Source organism: Pyxicephalus adspersus, chromosome 4 (assembly GCF_032062135.1).
Source record: "Pyxicephalus adspersus chromosome 4, UCB_Pads_2.0, whole genome shotgun sequence".
In the NCBI taxonomy this organism is placed as follows: Eukaryota; Metazoa; Chordata; class Amphibia; order Anura; family Pyxicephalidae; genus Pyxicephalus; species Pyxicephalus adspersus.
In genome coordinates, this window is record NC_092861.1 from 19,293,485 (window position 1) to 19,312,514 (window position 19,030).

General features: G+C 37.4%; 1 protein-coding gene across 1 annotated transcript in view; it reads left to right on the forward strand.

Annotated features, from left to right (window-relative positions):
• The window catches only part of NBAS (NBAS subunit of NRZ tethering complex), a 412,001-nt gene that overhangs the window by 137,413 nt on the left and 255,558 nt on the right, over window positions 1-19,030 (forward strand). Inside the window, exons 28-29 of the mRNA XM_072407518.1 lie at window positions 2,440-2,562; window positions 9,020-9,122. Of these exons, the coding sequence (XP_072263619.1) occupies window positions 2,440-2,562; window positions 9,020-9,122 (226 nt within the window). The remainder of the gene's footprint in view (window positions 1-2,439; window positions 2,563-9,019; window positions 9,123-19,030) is intronic.

Genomic DNA, 19,030 nt, shown 5'->3' on the forward strand with positions numbered 1-19,030 from the left:
AAGGGCAGTTGTCATGGTAGATATCCAGGCACAGATATTCCATCATGTAGAGAGATCTCATAGTGTTTTGTTGGATCTATGTATAGGTTGGCTACATACACAAAGCCTTCTGCAGTCTAGGAAAATGGTCAACCTTATTCTTTCCAGCTGGCATTGCCCATTGCCATCTGTTATAATTAAGCAAGTCAGAAGAGCCCATCATGATGACCACCTGTCTCCCAGAAGATCCAGGGCCACTTCGTGTTTTGATTTAGCGCGTTGTTTGTATCTGTAGTTTTATTACATGTAGTTTGTTTTGCAAGCCATTTCCATATGGAAAGTGCAGCTGTTGTAAATTAGGTCACTTTATTAAATCTACAGCTTCATTATCTAGTTACAAGGCGGAGATAGATGAGCTTAGCGAAGAAATCCCCAGCTAGAATAACAATGATGTTTAGAGATTTGCTGGAGATTCCGATAGCAGTGCTGGCTCCTCATGACCTTGAAGTTACTTTTTTCTCTGTGTCTATGGACAGACGTGGAAAAATGCAAACTAGAGAAGAGGAATCTGCTATGTCATTTACTGTAAAACAGGGAATTCTGATGTGTTTCAGGATTTGAATTCACTTTTTTTTCTCCATAAGAAGTTGATTTTCTGTATCCATTGATCTGCAGAATCAGCCACACATTGCACGCCTGGCAGGTGTCTATCTATGAAATGTGTATCAGGCTTTGCCTGCAATGTGTACGCTCTGATATGCCCAATTTGTGCTAAATAGATTCTGCCAGCTCTGCTGTAAAATCTTCTGGCTTGGAAGCCTGACTTCAAGATGTTTTATTGCCAGAACTGCACCTCAGGTGTCCATAATGATGAAAAAATTGGGTCTTGTCTATGCTGATTATTTATAATACTCAGAAAGATTAGATTTTCAGGTTGAAAGTTACACCAATGGGCAGACATAATGTATAAATGCAAACATGTTGTCCCTTTGGGATTATTATGTGTTTTGCAGTTGGCAGACATCAGGATGTGCTTGATGTGGCTTGTACCGATTACTGGCAAACTAATCATTTTGAGTTCCTCAAGTTAGGAATATATTCCAGTCAAAATTGAAATTTAGGCTTAGAGATCTAAAACTGGGTTTTCATCCAGCCTTTGATGTAGTGCTGCAGTCCATCCAAAACCTTCTGTCAGTAATTCTGATTACAGTTACAATGTTTGGTGGACATCATCCATAAATGACTTCTTACTTTTGCCTGCTAAAGGATTAGGCCATGGTTTACTGTACAAAGAGAATTTACACGCATTTGGGGATAAGGTAGAGCTGACTTCACTCATCCAATCTTGTACAAGAAATTCAAATTTTACTAGGATAAGGTACAAATTACCTTTGCAGCATTCTCTACTCTTTTAGTAAATAAACCCTTTAGTGTAACTTTCACCTTCAGATGCGTTTATGTGCTTTTTGAATCTTTGCAATGCACCTGTAAACTCAGAAGTGATACTAATAACTAATATGATCAGAAAACAGCCATCTCCTCCTGTGATACTATATTAGTATTTTTTACTGACTACTGAACCAAAAGTTGTTGACACTTTAGGTTTATAATCCAGAGACTCATTATCCCTTATTATAGATCCCCCCTGTAATTTATAAAGCTCAATAGCTGATTTTGAAGTTTACCCTCCCCTAACTCCTTCCCATAATTTAATATGAGAAAGCATAGCCTGAAGTAGAGGATTTGGAAGTGTGTGTAATATATATATATGTATATGTATGTGTGTGTGTGTGTATATATATATATATATATATATATATATATATATATATATATATATATATATATACATACATACATACATACATACATACATACATACATACATACATACATACACTGTTCTCCCCAGCCCCTTTTAGCTGGGTTAACCGTGCGGCTGTTTTTGACATTGCATACACACATTTTGTATTTTCTCTGTCATAAATCATCCCCATTAATTAGTTTCCGTTATTAAAGACCAGATATTGCTCCTCTCTCTCGCTTTGTACAGACGGGCTGGTCTTGTGTCCATCCCTTTCTGTTGACACCCTCTACTAGAAGAACCTAGACACATCACTGCTGTTTGCTTTGCACTGGTGATTTGCAGTGCAGTGATAATATCACCACCTCTATTTTAAAGCAATGTTTGGATTTGCAAAAGAGTTTGTAAGGAGAAAAATATCCTTTGTGGCTTTTGAAAATTGAAAAATATGTCTTGTTTTAAACATTCATTTCTCAGAAAGTCCCATAATGGGACCTTTGATTTCAACTGAGAACCTCACTGCATTGCACAAAGCGGTTACACTTTGAGTTTTCTCTTTTCTCTTTTCTTTTTTTCCTTAGTAAACACAGTTGAACAAATGTTTGTGTTATTGCTTCATGTTGGCATTTTTTTAAAATCTATTAATGTATTTTCAGTGTCTCCGAGATCTTGGAGAAGCATGGCCTGCAGAAACCCATATCATTCGTGAAAGAGACACAATCAAGTGTGGAGGAAGCTCACAAACTGATAGTACGCCTTACCCGGCACACAGGGCGAAAGTAAGTGTCTTATGTCTAATTAATGGAGGTTTCTTTTTTCCCTTGATTAGAAAACTCATACTTTCTAATGAAAATGCCAGTGTTCTGGCTGAATCTGGCTTTGAAATCAGTGATCAAGAACACATTTTGGCTGCTGTTCTGGATAATGGAGTAATTTTTTTTAACCAGTTATGACATTTTAATGGTTTACTATTGCATATATATATATATATATATATATATATATATATATATATATATTTTTTTTTTTACCCTGTAATAATGAGGTTCCAGACAAATGTTTATGCCCACCTATGGGATAACAAAAACATAGACCATGTACATATTCATAATTGCATTTTTTGTATATTTTGTGCTCAGTGCAGGCAGTATCAAAGATCCGTTATCCAGAAAATTCCATGTGTGCTTTACTTTTTTCTTCTCTGTTATGACACATGTGTGACCATTTTCAGAACACCTTTGAAGAATGGGCTGTGCTGTTGTAGCTTATCCAGGCTTTAGTATCTGCTTCATTATTTATTATCTCTAGCACTTTTGTGATTAAACACATACAATGCCATTTGTCTTTCGCAAACCTTGGAGAATTTGCTCCATGTTTAGCAGATATCATTCGTGTAGATTAGACTATTGATTGGGTGATAGTAATTACCTGTTCCTGTCTAGCCTTTATTTCATTTATATCAGCTGGATGCGACCCAGGCATCATGACTTTGACCTGGGCTTTATCACAGGAATTGGAAACAGGTTATCCATTCTATTTATCTGTTAGACAGACAGTAGACTCTGAGAAGATCTGAGGATTTAAACAAGGGTGGTCGACCCTTTGAGAAATGATAAAAAAGACATTCTGCAGGTTTTTTTAAAACCTGTTTCACTGACTGTATGAAATTGGAATAAAGCAGAGTAAAGATGTGCCAATGTATTTCTTTTCAATGTGTTATTTTGGGGTTTTGGAATTAGCAACTGTTACTTTGGTTTTATAGGGGTCAAGTTCTGGGAATATGTTTAGTTTTGAGGTTCATTATTGGGGGCTTGTAATAAGTAGAATGCAATATTTGATAAGAATAAAAAGCTTAGTTGGCAGTAAGTGGTTATATTCTTGTTAGAAAAGTTAAATATAACAACAAATAATCAGTGATTAAAATATACAATAGTCAAACAATAGTCAACCCCATTATTGTTTCATGGGGTAGTATAATAGGAAAGGAAGACAAAAAGCAGGGGTTTTGTTGGCAATAAGTAGATATATATTGTGAGTAGGTTATATTGGATTCATATACCATTCAATAAAAACATAGAAGGTACATGCATACATAAGATGGAGTTACAGGCGATTTTGTCCCAGTCCCCCCACAAATAGTGGGGGGAGTGCAGAGTAGGTTGGGAACTGATAATCTATACACTGATGGTTCTAAGATAAGGAGTGCTTGAATAAGCGTGGTATAATATGTTGTCTAGACGCGTTTCGCCCTTATTGGCTTCTTCAGGGGACATAAGGATCACTGGGAGTTACTGTATATGGACATAACACATATTTGCTGATCAATACAATAATAACGTGCTGTGGGTTAACAGGGTGATTTATAAACCATAAAAAATCAAAGGGTAAGAGTCATATGGCTGTACGTTAAAGTAATTATAGGACAAGAGTCACAAATTGACTAGTTTAAATTATTGATTATTTTAAAATGATAGTAAAGTCCTAAAGCGTATTTGTATGTATATGGCGCTATACAGCATATATATGGTGCCATATATAGTGTGTACACACATCACATATATTGTACATATATACATATGTTAGTACAAGTATAGTGTCTATACTGTTTAATGTAAAAAATGATTTAGTAAATAAGTGATTAAATATTATTCCTGTCTGGGAAGGTGGTTTGGATCAAACAGGTCACATATCTTTGTGTGGTTTGAGAAGTGTGCAATAGCTTTTAGGCTAGTGCAGTGTCAAATAGATAGACGGTATAGAGTAAGTTTATATATAAAATGCAGACATGTGATAATCAGTTCGATTCAGGATATATAAAATGCAAACGTGATAATCAATTCAAATCATATAAATACATCATATGTTGCTATGGATAGATAAATAGAAAAGTACTCACAGTTCAAAATACACTCAACATGTAAAAAGAAAGAATGAAGACGATCAGAAGTGGTAAACTTCCTGTGTGGGGATGGAAGCAAATTATGGGGTAAAAGAAGTAACACTGGGATAATGCTAGTGGTGAGGAAAATGAATAAATACAACTTACCCTGTGGATATATGAAAGAGGGAGAAGGTAAATGAAAAATATCGCCAGACGGTGGTGCTGTATTAAAAAATTTCATGGGGTAGTAGACCAATCAACTCTACAAGTTAAATCCCCAGATGTTAAACAAATGGTAATCAAGTTAACGTCCTATGTCCAGATGCGCTTTGCCATGTGGCTTCCTTAGAGGATTTGTTGAGAACGTTATTCTTATTAAAATAGAGTAGTATACTAAGGGAAAAATACATATTTTACAAATTATAACAAAGTGTTTGTATACTTATCTTAAGGCTTATTTTTAGAATTACAGGGTAAAGCAGTCTTTTTTGAATTTTTAAACATAGGGAGCTCTTGAACAACTTTTAGGGTGTTTGGGAACCTGTGCTATACTAATACAGCCACAGATCACAGTAGAATGGTAAGAATGCCTCTTCTCCTATTATTGGACAATAGGAAGAATTTCTCCCTTACAGATAGCTAAAAAGATAATTGGTGCCACCTAAACTGACCTTCTCATTAATCAAGGAACCCCTAGCAACCCCTGCAGGAACACTAGGGTTCCACAGACTCCTGGTTGTGTAACACTGGGGTAAAGTTAAAGGTTTACATTACAGTTTAAAGACTAAAGTGTTTGTTAACCCTTTTATAATAAACATATTTAAACTATGTTAAAAAAATAGAAATCAAGTCTTAGTATTGAAATGATAGTTTGTATTTATTTTGTTTTTTTCAATAAACGATTCAGACCTGTATTCAACGGCCCTGACGGGTGTGGAAGGTGAATTCTTGTTGTGCCCGACAGCTCTGCCGACATCACTTATTACATCTGCTGCCCCACAAACTGGCTCTCTGGGTGGGGTAACATGTCGGCAACAATCTGTCCCACGTACTCCTGTGCTGATGTTGCTTATCTCAGTCATGTTCATTTAAACTGTACAAACCAAGTGCACAGCAAGATGCATGAGCAAAGTTAATTACAGGAGATACATACACACTGAGTGTCGATCTGTCAGGCAGTATCTCCAAGTTAAATACTTGGGGTGCAAACTAACCTTGCCAGTAGGGAGCTGCTTCCGTGCTTTAGGGTGTCTGATTCTAATACGAAGACAGGAAAATGGCAGGATTACCAAGATTTTTTCTAATAAAGCACATACTTAATACAGGTAGTCCCCGGGTACATGCAAGATAGGGACTGTAGATTTGTTCTTAAGTTGAATTTGGTCAGAACAGGTATATTATTTTATTAAATGCAATTAGGATAGATGTTTCTCAAAGTATTATTAGACATTGAGGTGTCAGTTACTGTTTAAAATCCTCACTGTGAGCTAATCTCAAACATTTATTGGAGCCTAGACATTCATTAACTTCTGGAGCAATCTGTGCTTTGATGTGCAAAAAGAAACAGCTGCAGAGTTTGTCTTGGTCATTAAAGAGTTACAAGACTTTACAGATCAACTCCACTCTTAAGATCACCCACAACCTTAGCCATGTTTAGCAAAAGATTTGTTCTCCAAACCGCCCCCTCCCTCTATCAAGCCTCCGTCCCACACAAGCGACCAGGGAAGCCCTGTTCATATCTAGGAGGCGTCCATATGTCGGATGTCCTTAACTCGGGGACTACCTGTAATGTACATATGCTAGAGATTTAGTTCACCTAAATCTGTCCTTGGTTCATGGTAGCTGTTTGAATCACCTAATGCCTTACCTTATGCCTTGGTGGCTCCAGTGGAGAGATCTTTAAATTTAAGCTCCCACTTCACAAGATTCACAAGATTCTTACCCTGTCTTGCATGGGGTGCAAGAACTTTGCTGCTTAAGTTGACACATAGGGCAAAAGGTGCAATCTGGAATATAAAAGACCTTCAGCAGAAAAATCTTGTTGAAATGTAAGAAAATAGAGAAAGAAGTATTTAGCTGTTCTGTTATCTTTAATACTCATAATGTATTTTATGTTCTTGGGAGCCACCCATTTTTGGCATCATGCTATACACAGGCCTGGACATAAGTCTGAGACATAAGCAGTACTTCTCATTTGAGCCGTACCAGCCAGGAGATCATTGTGTGAGTGTCAGCAGAAGCTCTCACATTGGACTGTTAAATTTAAAGGTGGAGACATAGGGGTTTAGCGCATCTCTAACTCATTGAATTTGATGATAATGTATAGCACATACCAGAATTCAAATGCTTTGCCGGCCTGCAGAAATTTTTTGACAATAGCCCTTACAAGATCCAAAAATAATTGCTGCCCTTTTGAGGACATTCATGGTATGAACGTTTTTTTTGGACCTAATGGTTAAAGACGCATACCCCCTAAACAACCACTTTTTCAACTGAAAAAGTGTTCCCACTGAATAGGTAACCAGTGGTAAATCCATTGCTTGATTGGCAGAAAGTAGTAGACATTAGGCATGGATTTTCTATTCTGTTCAGTGATTATCAATCATCTGTACCTGATGTACTGTTAAATTGCAATCATTCAGGATTTTTAACATTTACTCTATGCATGGACATTACTACAATGTATATGATAGGATTAGGTCACGGTAAGCCCCCCTTCCCTATAGAAGAAAGAACTAATAGGGTCTAGAAAATGGACTATTTGAAATGGTGATATTTCTTTACCTTTGGGCCCAGTTGACAGTTCAGAGATAATTGCATCAGCTAATGGAAGACACAACCCCCATGATAAGGCCTGCTGCTGCTGCACTTAATTAAATGTGAGTGTTCTTTTATGCACTTGATGCTTGTGGGATTTTGTGTGTTTGGGAGATTAGGTCCCGGGTCACAGAATGACACATGTCTGTGCCTGGCTCTCTTCCGTAATACACAAAGCGGCGTTCTGTATAGCGCTGATGATGTACACTGAACCTAAACTCATTGAGGTCACATGAAAGATGTTCATGAGAGCACGGGACACGATTTACAGACGTGACTGGAATCACATAATTCACAGGCATTTTTGATATCTCTGTTAGTCCATGCCTTTGCTTAAAGGGCCACTGTTCTCTTTATGTAAACACCTTGTGCATTCTTGTGCAGGGAAAGCAGAACTTTTTTTTCTATGTTATCAGTAATTTTAGGAAAAGGGCACTATGAAGACATTCTTTGTAAAACCTTTATTTATCCAAAGCTATGTACACACGTGCAATATTTGTTGTTAGAAAGGATCTTTCACGATCCTTTCCAATGACAAACGACTGCACGGTGCATGAACGATTGCTGTACATACAGCACCGTTCTGCTCTATGGAGAGGGGAGGGGGGAAAATGAATGGACGGCACCCCGCTGCGCTCTTTCCCCTTCACTTCCATTAGGATTGCTCGTTGTCCATCCTCCGTGGATACGCCAGGACGGTCGTTCAGACGATGAGCGCTGTACACATGTAAGATTATCGTCCGATATCGGCCCTGAGCCGATTGTCGGACGAGAGCAATTGCACGTGTGTACGTAGCCTGTACATTTCTTATGTACATTAAGTAGAATGATATCTGGGATTGTTTGGGCAATTTTCTGTTGTTCTTGTAGTAGTTCTAGTATTTCTGTTATTAGATAAATGAACATTCAAAGTTAGAAAGAAGCACATTTCCTTTACCAGGATCACTTATATATGACATGGTTACACATTACACATTAATGGAATATTCTTTCATACAATACTATGTAGAATGAAGAACTTGGAACCTGACAAACTCTATTTGTTGTCCATCACTACCGATCTAAATGTAAAACAAAACTACCTATACTCATGGGATTTTGTATGGTACGGGTCAGCCTGCAGGCAAAGATTAAAATGTGGACATTCACAAAAATCAGTTCAGATTAAGAAACTGCAATACAGGGTAATAACCGAGCTAAGCGATACTTTTTTGCATTGCCACAATGGTCCTTGGGATAAGTGAGTTCGTTTCTGTATTGAACTCATATAGAGCGAATGCAGTAAGCCTATTTTGCACTTGGATTGAAGTAGACATAAAATGGGTAAATATAGGATATTTATGAATCTATGGTAGCCATGCCGGATACCTTACACCTCAGACTCTGTGTACAGTGCTGCTATAGAGGTTGTGGACCAAATCAGGACTATGAGCAATCCTGAAAAAGATTTTCTATCTGTTGCCATGGCAGAGAATATTTACAGTTGAATATTTTAAGAGTGTCCATGAGAATAATAATATTTACATTTCCTCCTCTAGGCAGCCTCCAGTTAGTGAGAGTCATTGGAAGGGTCTTCTTCAAGATATCCTGGAAATGCAGCAAAATGTGTACAAGTGCCTGAGTGCTGATGTCTGCTATGAGGTAATACAAATAAATACAGTAAAACATGTTGAACAGTAGCCATTATTATTATTAATAAACAGTATCTAGTGCCAACATATTACACAGTTCTGTACCCTAAATATGGGTAGCAAATTACAGAGAGTTACAAACATTCATACAGGAGAAGAGGACCCTGTCCGAAAGAGTTACAGAGATTATCAATGAAAGGGATTAGTGACAGGACCTGGTGTGAGTCGGGGCACTTACTAGAGTGGCTTTGCTGGACATGACTGCTGAAAAAAGGGTCAGATTTTCGACTGGATAACCTTTGGATATCCAGGTCAGAAAATGTAGGCATGTCAGGTGATCTCAAATGCAGAGGATTTGAGATCACCGGACATGCCTACATTTTCTGACCAGTGGTCAACCCTTGAATTAATCTATAGCAGTTATACTGAAGGCTTGACTAAATGCCATCAAATTGACTGTCACAATTCTCAAGAAAAATATACAGACTTTTGGTTATTGTCAATGCTTTCTCAAATCCCCTAAAATCTGAGTGTTCCTAACTATACTATCTAAGATTCTTCCCAGGCCCATGCCTCTCAGTTCCTACAATATATTGATGATTTTTCACTTAAACAAGCCCTTATTGGCCACTTGCAAGGTTTTTAAGGATTCTTAAGATCTGATGTTGAAAGGTTTATGCTTTTCTAGTCACCTTGACATTGTTTTTTGATAACAGTTGATTTGCTTCTAGGTAAGTACACGTATGTATCAGCACACCATTTTGTGTTTTTATTTGGGTTCTGTTGTACACTAGAACTGACTTAGGACATTAAACATCATTACAGTTTGAGGGTACAAGCTTTGGGAGGATGGTTGTGTCATGGTGAGCATGCATTTGCCATCAACCAGTAGCTTTCTTTCTTCCTGTGTTTCTCCATTTTTCCACCCATTTTGGCCTTATTTTTGAAATCACTTATATCTAGAGACAGCCAGTACAAATCCAATCTTTGATTTGCTTTATGTAAAAGTGATCTGCTAGTTAACATCAGCTTAAATGTTCCTAAATTCAGTATTCTCATTTTAAACGTCATTGTAATCTGTGCTTTAACATGAGGATGGCGTGAATTGATTAGCGGAGTAGCTGGCCTTCCAGGAATCCTCTCCTGTCTGCTGTCACCAGACCGACATGCTGAAAGTCATTATGTAAAGCAGATTGCAGATGTCTAGAAAATGAATAACATTGAGATAACATCCTTCTAGATAAATGGAGCCAATGTCATATCTTTGCTGGATACCCTGGCAATAGGACTCTTAACTTAATTGGTGAATGGTCAACTTTAATGAGCTGAACAATGTGACAAGCTTAGCGTGAATTGTGATGACTTTATTCTCTGCATTGTCCTTTTTTCATTTCTATTCCTCTGCATTATCAGGATTTTTTTTATCCACTTAATGTGTATATATATATATATATATATATATATATATGTGTGTTTGTGTATATATTTAATGTATTTTATATATACATACATTATATACATTATATATTATTTATATATAATTTATATTATAGTTTTTTGGGGGGCATTTTTACAAATTAGGTGTCATACAAAAATGTGAACTTTTCGTAATTTATATATATTGACATGTAATACTGGTCCTTTTGTTTACATGTTATTGGAGGCCATTGCCAGAGTTTTTAAAACATGATACTCAAAGGGCTCTATTCATAATGCACATAATCTGACATTCCCTTGTGGAGAATCAATTACTGCCATTGAAACACATGGATCTGAAGATTCTACCCCAGGGAATGTTTGAGGGAATGTCTGGTACCTTGCTTTATGGATAGAGCCCAAAGTGTTATAAGCCATATTGGATTAAATTGTAATCAATAAAGTCTTTTTTTATTTATTAAAAATCCAATCTATACCTATTTTATTTGTGGCATATTAGAAAATATCATGCCTGTAACACCCAATAGATATCATTTCTCACATGTTCATACAATTATCAGATCAAACAGGTTTCAAGACAGGTATTAAATCAAAGTTATATTTGCTCTTCAAAGATTAGTCAAAATAGAGAAATTAATTTGTAACTACAGAGTGAACATCAGTCAGTGTATTGTGTGTGTATATATATATATGTATATATATATATATATATATATATATATATATATATAATTCTTTTGAACACAGCAAACTTTTCAACTCTGAGTTGTTAGGTGTGTGAACATTTTAGGAATTTGCCAAATAGACTGAAAAAAGCAAATGGTATTCAAATTGTTTTGCATTTTTTTCTTAGCATTTTTTATTTTGTTGTTGTCTGTATGTAAAAATTAGTTTTGTTAGGTGGGTATTGTCCTTGCACATTGCACAAAGCTTCCTCCATGACTTCCACCTGCATTTTAATTTTGCAACCAAGTGGTCACTCTCTTTCTACCTTGGTATTATTTAATTTGCTCATTATAAACTGAACATAAGTACTCCTGGTAGTTTTTCCTCTGGATTTTAACAATGCTGGAATTACTGAGGCTTAATGGGGGCAGTTATGAAAAAAAATGAAAACGATCTGTACGTGCTCTCAGTTTTACAGATTCTATAGGTACAGAAGTGACATTTTTTAAATGCTAAGATTTATCAGTGCACACAGCATGTCACTAAGTGGTCTACTGTTTGTATTGGCTGTGGAATCATGAATATACCAAAGAGAGAAGTGCTTTATAGTGCACACAGTACTGTATACATTGCCTGCACAGCACCATTTAGAGGGCATCTGTTGAACAATGGGGGAGAGGAGTTGAGAATTTTATACATTGACCTCCCTAATCTTTGCCCCATAGACGTTGTGTGGGCTGCTGTGCTAGGTGACTGGCAAGCGTTGAGACAGCTGGGTATAAAACACCGCTCAGTCTTAACTAATGCTTCATGTTCTTTTCAAACACCACATGAGAACAGATGTGCTATAGACAGCATAGTATTTTGTTCTTCAAAATGCATTTTAACATTGGAATGCTGCCATGCCTCTCGCTTGTGGCGGAGGGAGGGACAGGACCAGCGTGGGAACGTAACAGAAACAGCCTGAGCCCTGTGATCTGATGCACAAACTGTGCTATCCCTTTTCTACCCTATATCAACTCCTGATGTTCAAAGCCCAAGAATAACCTTGCGCTGCTATTTGTAAAACGCTGATATTAAGACAGAATTGAATTTGTGTCGACGCACGCTGTTTATTTGCATGTTCACTTTAATCAAGTAAGCACACAAAGCCTGAACAAGCCTGCGAATAGCATAATTTACTCAGAAAGCTTGACATCTGTTAAAAGTTGAAAATGATTTGAAGCTTTTTATTACAGTTTACAGATTTAGTTGGATCTGACTGCCAATCTCCACTTCTCTTGGGACTAGCTTTGAAAGCAAATTAGAAAAGCTTTGTAGGAATCTCTCTGCAAAGGCATATGGGAGTTTCAACAAAGACCTGAAATGTGTCATTTTTCCACCATAATAAAATGCAAATAATTCTGGGGAATGGGAGAGAGAAAAAAAAACATTTAGACCGCCGTTGGATTTCATGCTAATAAATAAAAATATATACTTTTATATTTCAACTTCACAAACGTTTTATCCTTCCTGTCACAAAGGAAGCTGACGCTGATATTAGTTCTGGAGTTTTAGTAACTTCATATCCAGACCGATACAAATAGTAAAAAATAATAATTTTTGCTTTTTTTAATGGAATGCCAACCATGTAAAGTGGACCTGTGAGGAGGAGAAGGGAACTTTCTGCCTAAGCCTATTTTCTGTTGTGATTTATAGAGGTAGCCTGTTTTTGTTTTTTATGAGGGGCTTACTTCATTATATCTGGAAAAAAAAAGTGCATAGCAAATGTGTCAGGCTTGCAATGTATCTATCCATGAATGTTTTCCCATGTAGTTTTGCAGAGGACGGGACAGATTAAAGCAGAACTAAACCTGTGCTTCTCACCTATTCACGTTCCATCACAGGGCACCTCCATCTTCTTCTCTTCTTTCTCCCAGAAAAGATCTTTGGCCATTTTGATCTTTCTGCACAGGTGGATATGAGTTTATTCATCCCTGACACATGCAAGGGAGGCTGGGATTACAAAGTTTACCTGGCAGCCAAAGCTGACACTGTGCAAGTGCAGTTTAGCTTTGTTAAAAGCTTAGAACAATCAGGCAGTCAAAACACATTGTTGCAGAATGCACAGATTCTGTCCCTTTGTGCAATAATAACCTGTCTGATCAAGCATTTGTAAAAGTAGAACTTTAGATCTTAAAGGGGCACTCTGTGGGGATCTTTATTAAAGGGGAACTGCAGTTGTTGAAGCTGGATTCTCCCCTGTTCCTGTTTAATGGCATTGTGCTTATACTAGAATATCAAATGCTGGCAGGCTACCAAATCAGTTCTGGAAGACAAAGCAAAATGAGCTGATCTGCAGAAGTGTTTTGTTTTTTGTAAATATGGAAGATTAATTAATGCACAGAGCCAAAAGCTACAGAGGCCAATAAGGGCTTGTTTAAAGCATTATGAATACACTCTCTTTAATTGTCCATCGCCAATCACAGTTCTACTTTAAAGCTGAATCATAACTAAATAGACTTAGTGGATCAGTTCATGCAAACTGTTCTACTTTCCCAACACAACATTGGCATTGTATGTCTAATATGCTGAAATCAGTATGTTGATACAAAGTCCATAATCCACGCTTTTCTTGTCTTAATAAATTCATTGGGTGCAATGCAAGCTGTGGGGCCACAACAGTTGGAGGTTTGAAAGCTTGGACATGAGGAATACTCAAAAGAACATAGTAATCAAACATTAATCAAAAATTGACCAGGACCAACATCGCAGAACTAAAGTAAAAAAAAAAAATCACACCTAATTCCGCAGATCCCTTGATGACGTCGGACCTTTTCTTGATGCTGCCCCGTGCCATCCTGGAATTCTTCTTCTTCCCAGAGGAGTATAGTTGCACAGTAGACAAAAACTTTTTGCCTACACTTCTAAAATATGAAGTATGGATGTTAGCAATACCACTTTTAGAAGCACTGCAAAATTCTCCCCAAATAATGTAATGATATGTTTCCTTTTAGGGTAGTATCACCAACCCTTATAGAAATATAGAGGTATATAAGAGTCTCCAGTATTGGGATAAGTATAGGGAAAAAACCCCAAGGAAGATTCACTCTGCTCATTCATTGTGCTCAGGTGCGATATCGGGTGATGTAGCCCGCTGTAAAGGGGAAAAAAAGAGCTAATATCACTGTGCATTCATAAGATCGATATCTCGTTCCTTCTGTAAATGTCCGATTTCGGGTTGTCTACTCTTTTATGTAAAGTAAAAAAAAAAATAGGTTTAGGTCCGCTTTCAGAAAAGTGACCTGCATGTCCCTAAAACACTGATTTGTTTTTACTACCAGTCAAAAACAATAACAACTGTATTTCTGGTATGTTAGCCTTTCCTACTTTCAAGTGATGCAATCAAAATATGATAAGCACCCCCCAAAATTTCCAGGTTTTGTGATAAATAACTACTTTAAGGTTTGTTGCTACCATTTAGGTAACTTGAAAATTGATAATAGTAGTATATTATCCAACCTGTTTAACTTATTAAGGCTACATCCCTAAAACATATCAATTCATATCAAACTCTGTTTTCCTCCTGGTATATCCTTACATATCTGTATCCATAGGTCTCTCAGACAAGATACCTGCTTCCATGCTGCGTCTAGGACCTGATGGGGGGGAGCATAGAAGCAGGTATCCTGACTGAGAGAGTTATGGATACTGATATGTAAGGATATACCAAGAGGAAAATAGAAAGGTAACACAAGTAACTGTTTTGAACAATGGTGTTTTTTGCTTAAATGGAAGAAAAATACAGATGAACTACTCGATAGTGAATAATTAAAACGATGATTTCTGAGAATGTTTGCTGTGAAAAACACTGTCCCCGGTCTGTTGCCACCCAACCTGGGTGAGGCTCCACATGCCACAAACATCAGATGTCCCTGTTCTTTTCCTGAAGAAGCGGAATTGGTTTGTGAAACGTGTAGGAACATACAGGTTGCACCCCTTTTATGGTGACCCCGACAGGAATACCTTATACTTTGTTTGGTTTGTATGTGTTTTAAGGTTTTATATGTCAGTGATTTTAATAATATTTAAAAAAGTAAAATGTTTTATACAATATAAGTCAACTTTGAATATTGAATCTGCTGGCCCTCAAAGTCCCATTGAATAATGAAATCTCACAGATTTTGATATGAATTACCTTGAAGATTGGGAAAAGTCTGATGGAGCACTGGAAGCTTTTCCAAGAATAAAGTTGCGTACACACGTGCAGTAATTATCGTTGAAAACAAACAACTAATGACTAACGCTTGCCTGATAATTGTTAACAAAAAAAGTGCACGACGACACCGATGAACGAGGATTGTCACTGGAAACGAACGACTGTCCCGGCAGATCTGATTGGGCGACGATTGTTTGCAATCTTTTCTGTGTACGCTCGTTCAGTGATCGTGGATGTTTCTGCAGTACATTTTCGCCTTTACATGTCAAATCCTGCATCGTTCAAACAATCGTATCTAGTGTGTGTCCAATATTGGTGGATTACATTTGAACTGAATTGTGCACAATACGATCGTTCAAAATAATCGTGCATAATCGTTAGTGGTTCGTTTTCTAACGACAATTATTGCATGTACGTACCTAGCTTTAGGGTGCAGAATTGTATTTTAAATCCAGCATTTCCTCATAAGTTCTCATCAATTTGTCAAGAGTGTAACTCAGTGAAAGAAGGACGCCAAAGACAGACCCCAGAGGCGCAGCAACACATCCATCATAAATTATTTAAAAAAAAAAAAAAAAAAAAGTATCTTTACAAGGCACAACGGTCCCATACATATTCAATCTGATATAGCAAATTGTGTTTGTAAACCACAGTTACACTTTATGTAGGCAGTTCTTGTGCCTGCAGTAGCTGTACCAATACATCAATGTCCCCTAGTCTGATACAATGAATAAAACTCCTGTTTTGCACTAGATGAGTTAAAAGTAATATTGTGTGTAGACGCTGATGTCTGTGAATGAAAAATGAAGTTCGGCTTGGTCTGCATTTATTTTCCACAATGTTAGTGCTACCTCATTGCCCAGCAGTAGAAACCATTATTTTTGTTTTCAAATGTTTTTTTTTTTTTTTTTCAATTAGATATTTGCTGTTAGTATTTTCAATCCCCCCCGCACACTGGAAGGATCACAGTTGCCTCTTTCCTGTATTTTTCATGCATTTTACATACATTTCATTTCTTGAGGCCTTATTTTTAATGTTCTTTTTATGCAGTTTACACTTCGCCTATATGTATGTTATGGTTGGTTTAGCCTTGATGAAACGGGGGACAGCTGAATGGTGTTGGACTGGACTGTACTTATGAAAACTTCATGTTGTGGCTTTTTCGTCCTATTGGTTTCCTGTATAACTATCAAAGGGAACAATGAGTAACATTGTATCCGTAAGCTAGTTATTCTAAAGCCCAATTTTATTCCAGAAACTACCAAATACAGTGCCGTTTCGGTATACCAGGAGTTACTATTCTTTCTGCCTGGGAAAGGCATGTGTTTAGCTGTACAATATTAATAAAGGTATATTATTGTTCATATGATGAGGTCCAAAGAAGAAATTCCATTATATTAGAAAATACTCTCTGCTATATATTAAGAAATTCATTGACCATTAGACTTTACAAGGTTATAAGCCAAGTGTATTTATAGAGGTCAGAGCTCGTAGGTAAATCCTTATATCAAATTGGGAAATGTGTTAGAATTGTTTTCCGGGGCCTGCCATAGTAATATTATTCTCACTACCAAGTAAATCATTGGAATAAACATATAAGAGATGAGTTTAGACTTTGTCTTCACTGATCCCAGGCTAATGCCAAGTCAGGAACTCAGTAGGTATTGAATGCAGGATGTGGGAGATAACCTATATTCTGCACATTTAGACTTCCATGAATACCCTTTCAGCCTCCTTTTTAATTGCATACATCTTCTTATTTCTCATATCGGGTTTTCTGTTATTTTAGAGTTTGTCTAAAGCCCAACTTAATAGCATGGTTGTTTACATTCACCTAATGTGATTTCCCTATTTCATTGAGCTTTTTCACGGAGCTGAATTTTAAGTTCTCTTCTGCAGGCTGAAGTTAAAGATATGATAACTCTATATGAACACAGCAGGGGATCTCTTCTGGTTGGATCTTTTGCTTAAAGCTCATACTCATTTCTGCAGTGTGTGTATTTGCACAGTTCAACTATAATTGGGATTTTAAAGTATAATCTCCAGCAAAACACCTAAGATGCGTCCTCATTTATTATAAATATATATATAGCAATTTGTTAACATATAAATTATAAATCAAATGGTATAGAACCCCTTCGATTCTTTGCAAAATTTAGCCACAAACCTCACCGTTATGTTGGCCTTGCTATCATGGACCAGGGACCCATCACCGTATATTTTGGAATTGCCCACTGTTCAGTACCTGCTGGACAGAGGTATCTGACATTGTCTTTAAACTCACGGACATCTCTACCCGGGACAAGCCAGAGCTTCTGTTTTACATGTTCCAGGAATGTCAAAAAAGCACTACTTGAGCTCTGTGATGTGACACCTCTAGAATACCGCTAAAGCTTGTCTCCCAGTTATGTGGAAACAATCTACTAATCTCAAACTAATGCAGATACATGATCTGAGGACTGGAGCTTTATTGAGTGCTGACACAGGTGTTTTTTTTTTTTTTTTGGAACACCGTAAAGTGTCTTCTGCCAGATATATTTTCCTCTGATAGTGTACAATAAGCTGCACATGTCTGGGTGAAGTCACCACAATGATGATGCCCAGGACATCAGCCTGACTTGTCAAATAAATATGTTGAACCCAGAAATAGAGCTGGGGTAGACTTCATCTTCTGCGATAAAGGACAGCTGTAGTAGTACTGACCTGCGAAATTTTGACAGGTAAGTCTGCTGTAATGTGCATACATGCTGTATATACTTGCATGTTATGGCACATCCCTGGACTCTGCTTGATACAGATGTTTAGGAGGACCAGTCTGTAACTGTGACAAATCGACAAGGGACGTTATAGTTGTCACAGTACCAAAGAGGAAGTCTTTAGTAGGTAAGGCTGCCATAGTGTACATACAGGCTCTATCTACTTGCCTATGTTAACACACAATTTTGTTAGTATGGTAAGGCTATGGCCATGGTAACTCTGTTTCATAAAAACACTAAATCATTCTAGTCATTTAAGTTTTTAAAGGCTTTTATGCTTCAACAATAATTAATAAAGACATATAGTCCCCACCTCTTAAGCTACATACACACTTCCAATTATTATCGTTGGTAAAGGAACGACGAGCGATCCTGCACGATATCTGCGAACGATCGTATAGCACCGATCCTGTACATACAGATAACGACACGATCGTTCGCAGATATTGTACACACGATAGATGCGATTGTTTGAACGATACAGGAAGTGACGTGCACAACAGGAAGTGAGCGAACGTTCGTTCACCGCGCATGCTCAGACCATGGACGATCAATGAACGACCGTACACACGATAGATGGTCAATGATCGTCGTCCAATCCGATCCGCCGGTCCGGTCGTTCATTTCCAACGACTATCCTCGTTCGTCGGCGTCGTTGGTTACTTTTTTTACGAACGATTTTTGCCCAGTCGATAGTTCGTCGTTCGTTCGTCGTTCATTTCCAACGATAAAAATTGGAAGTGTGTACGCAGCTTAAGATTGTAAGCTCTTTTGGGCAGGGTCTTCGCCTCCTCTTGTGTCATTGTTTGTCTTGTGTCATTTGTCTGTCATTTGCAACCCCTATTTAATGTACAGTGCTGC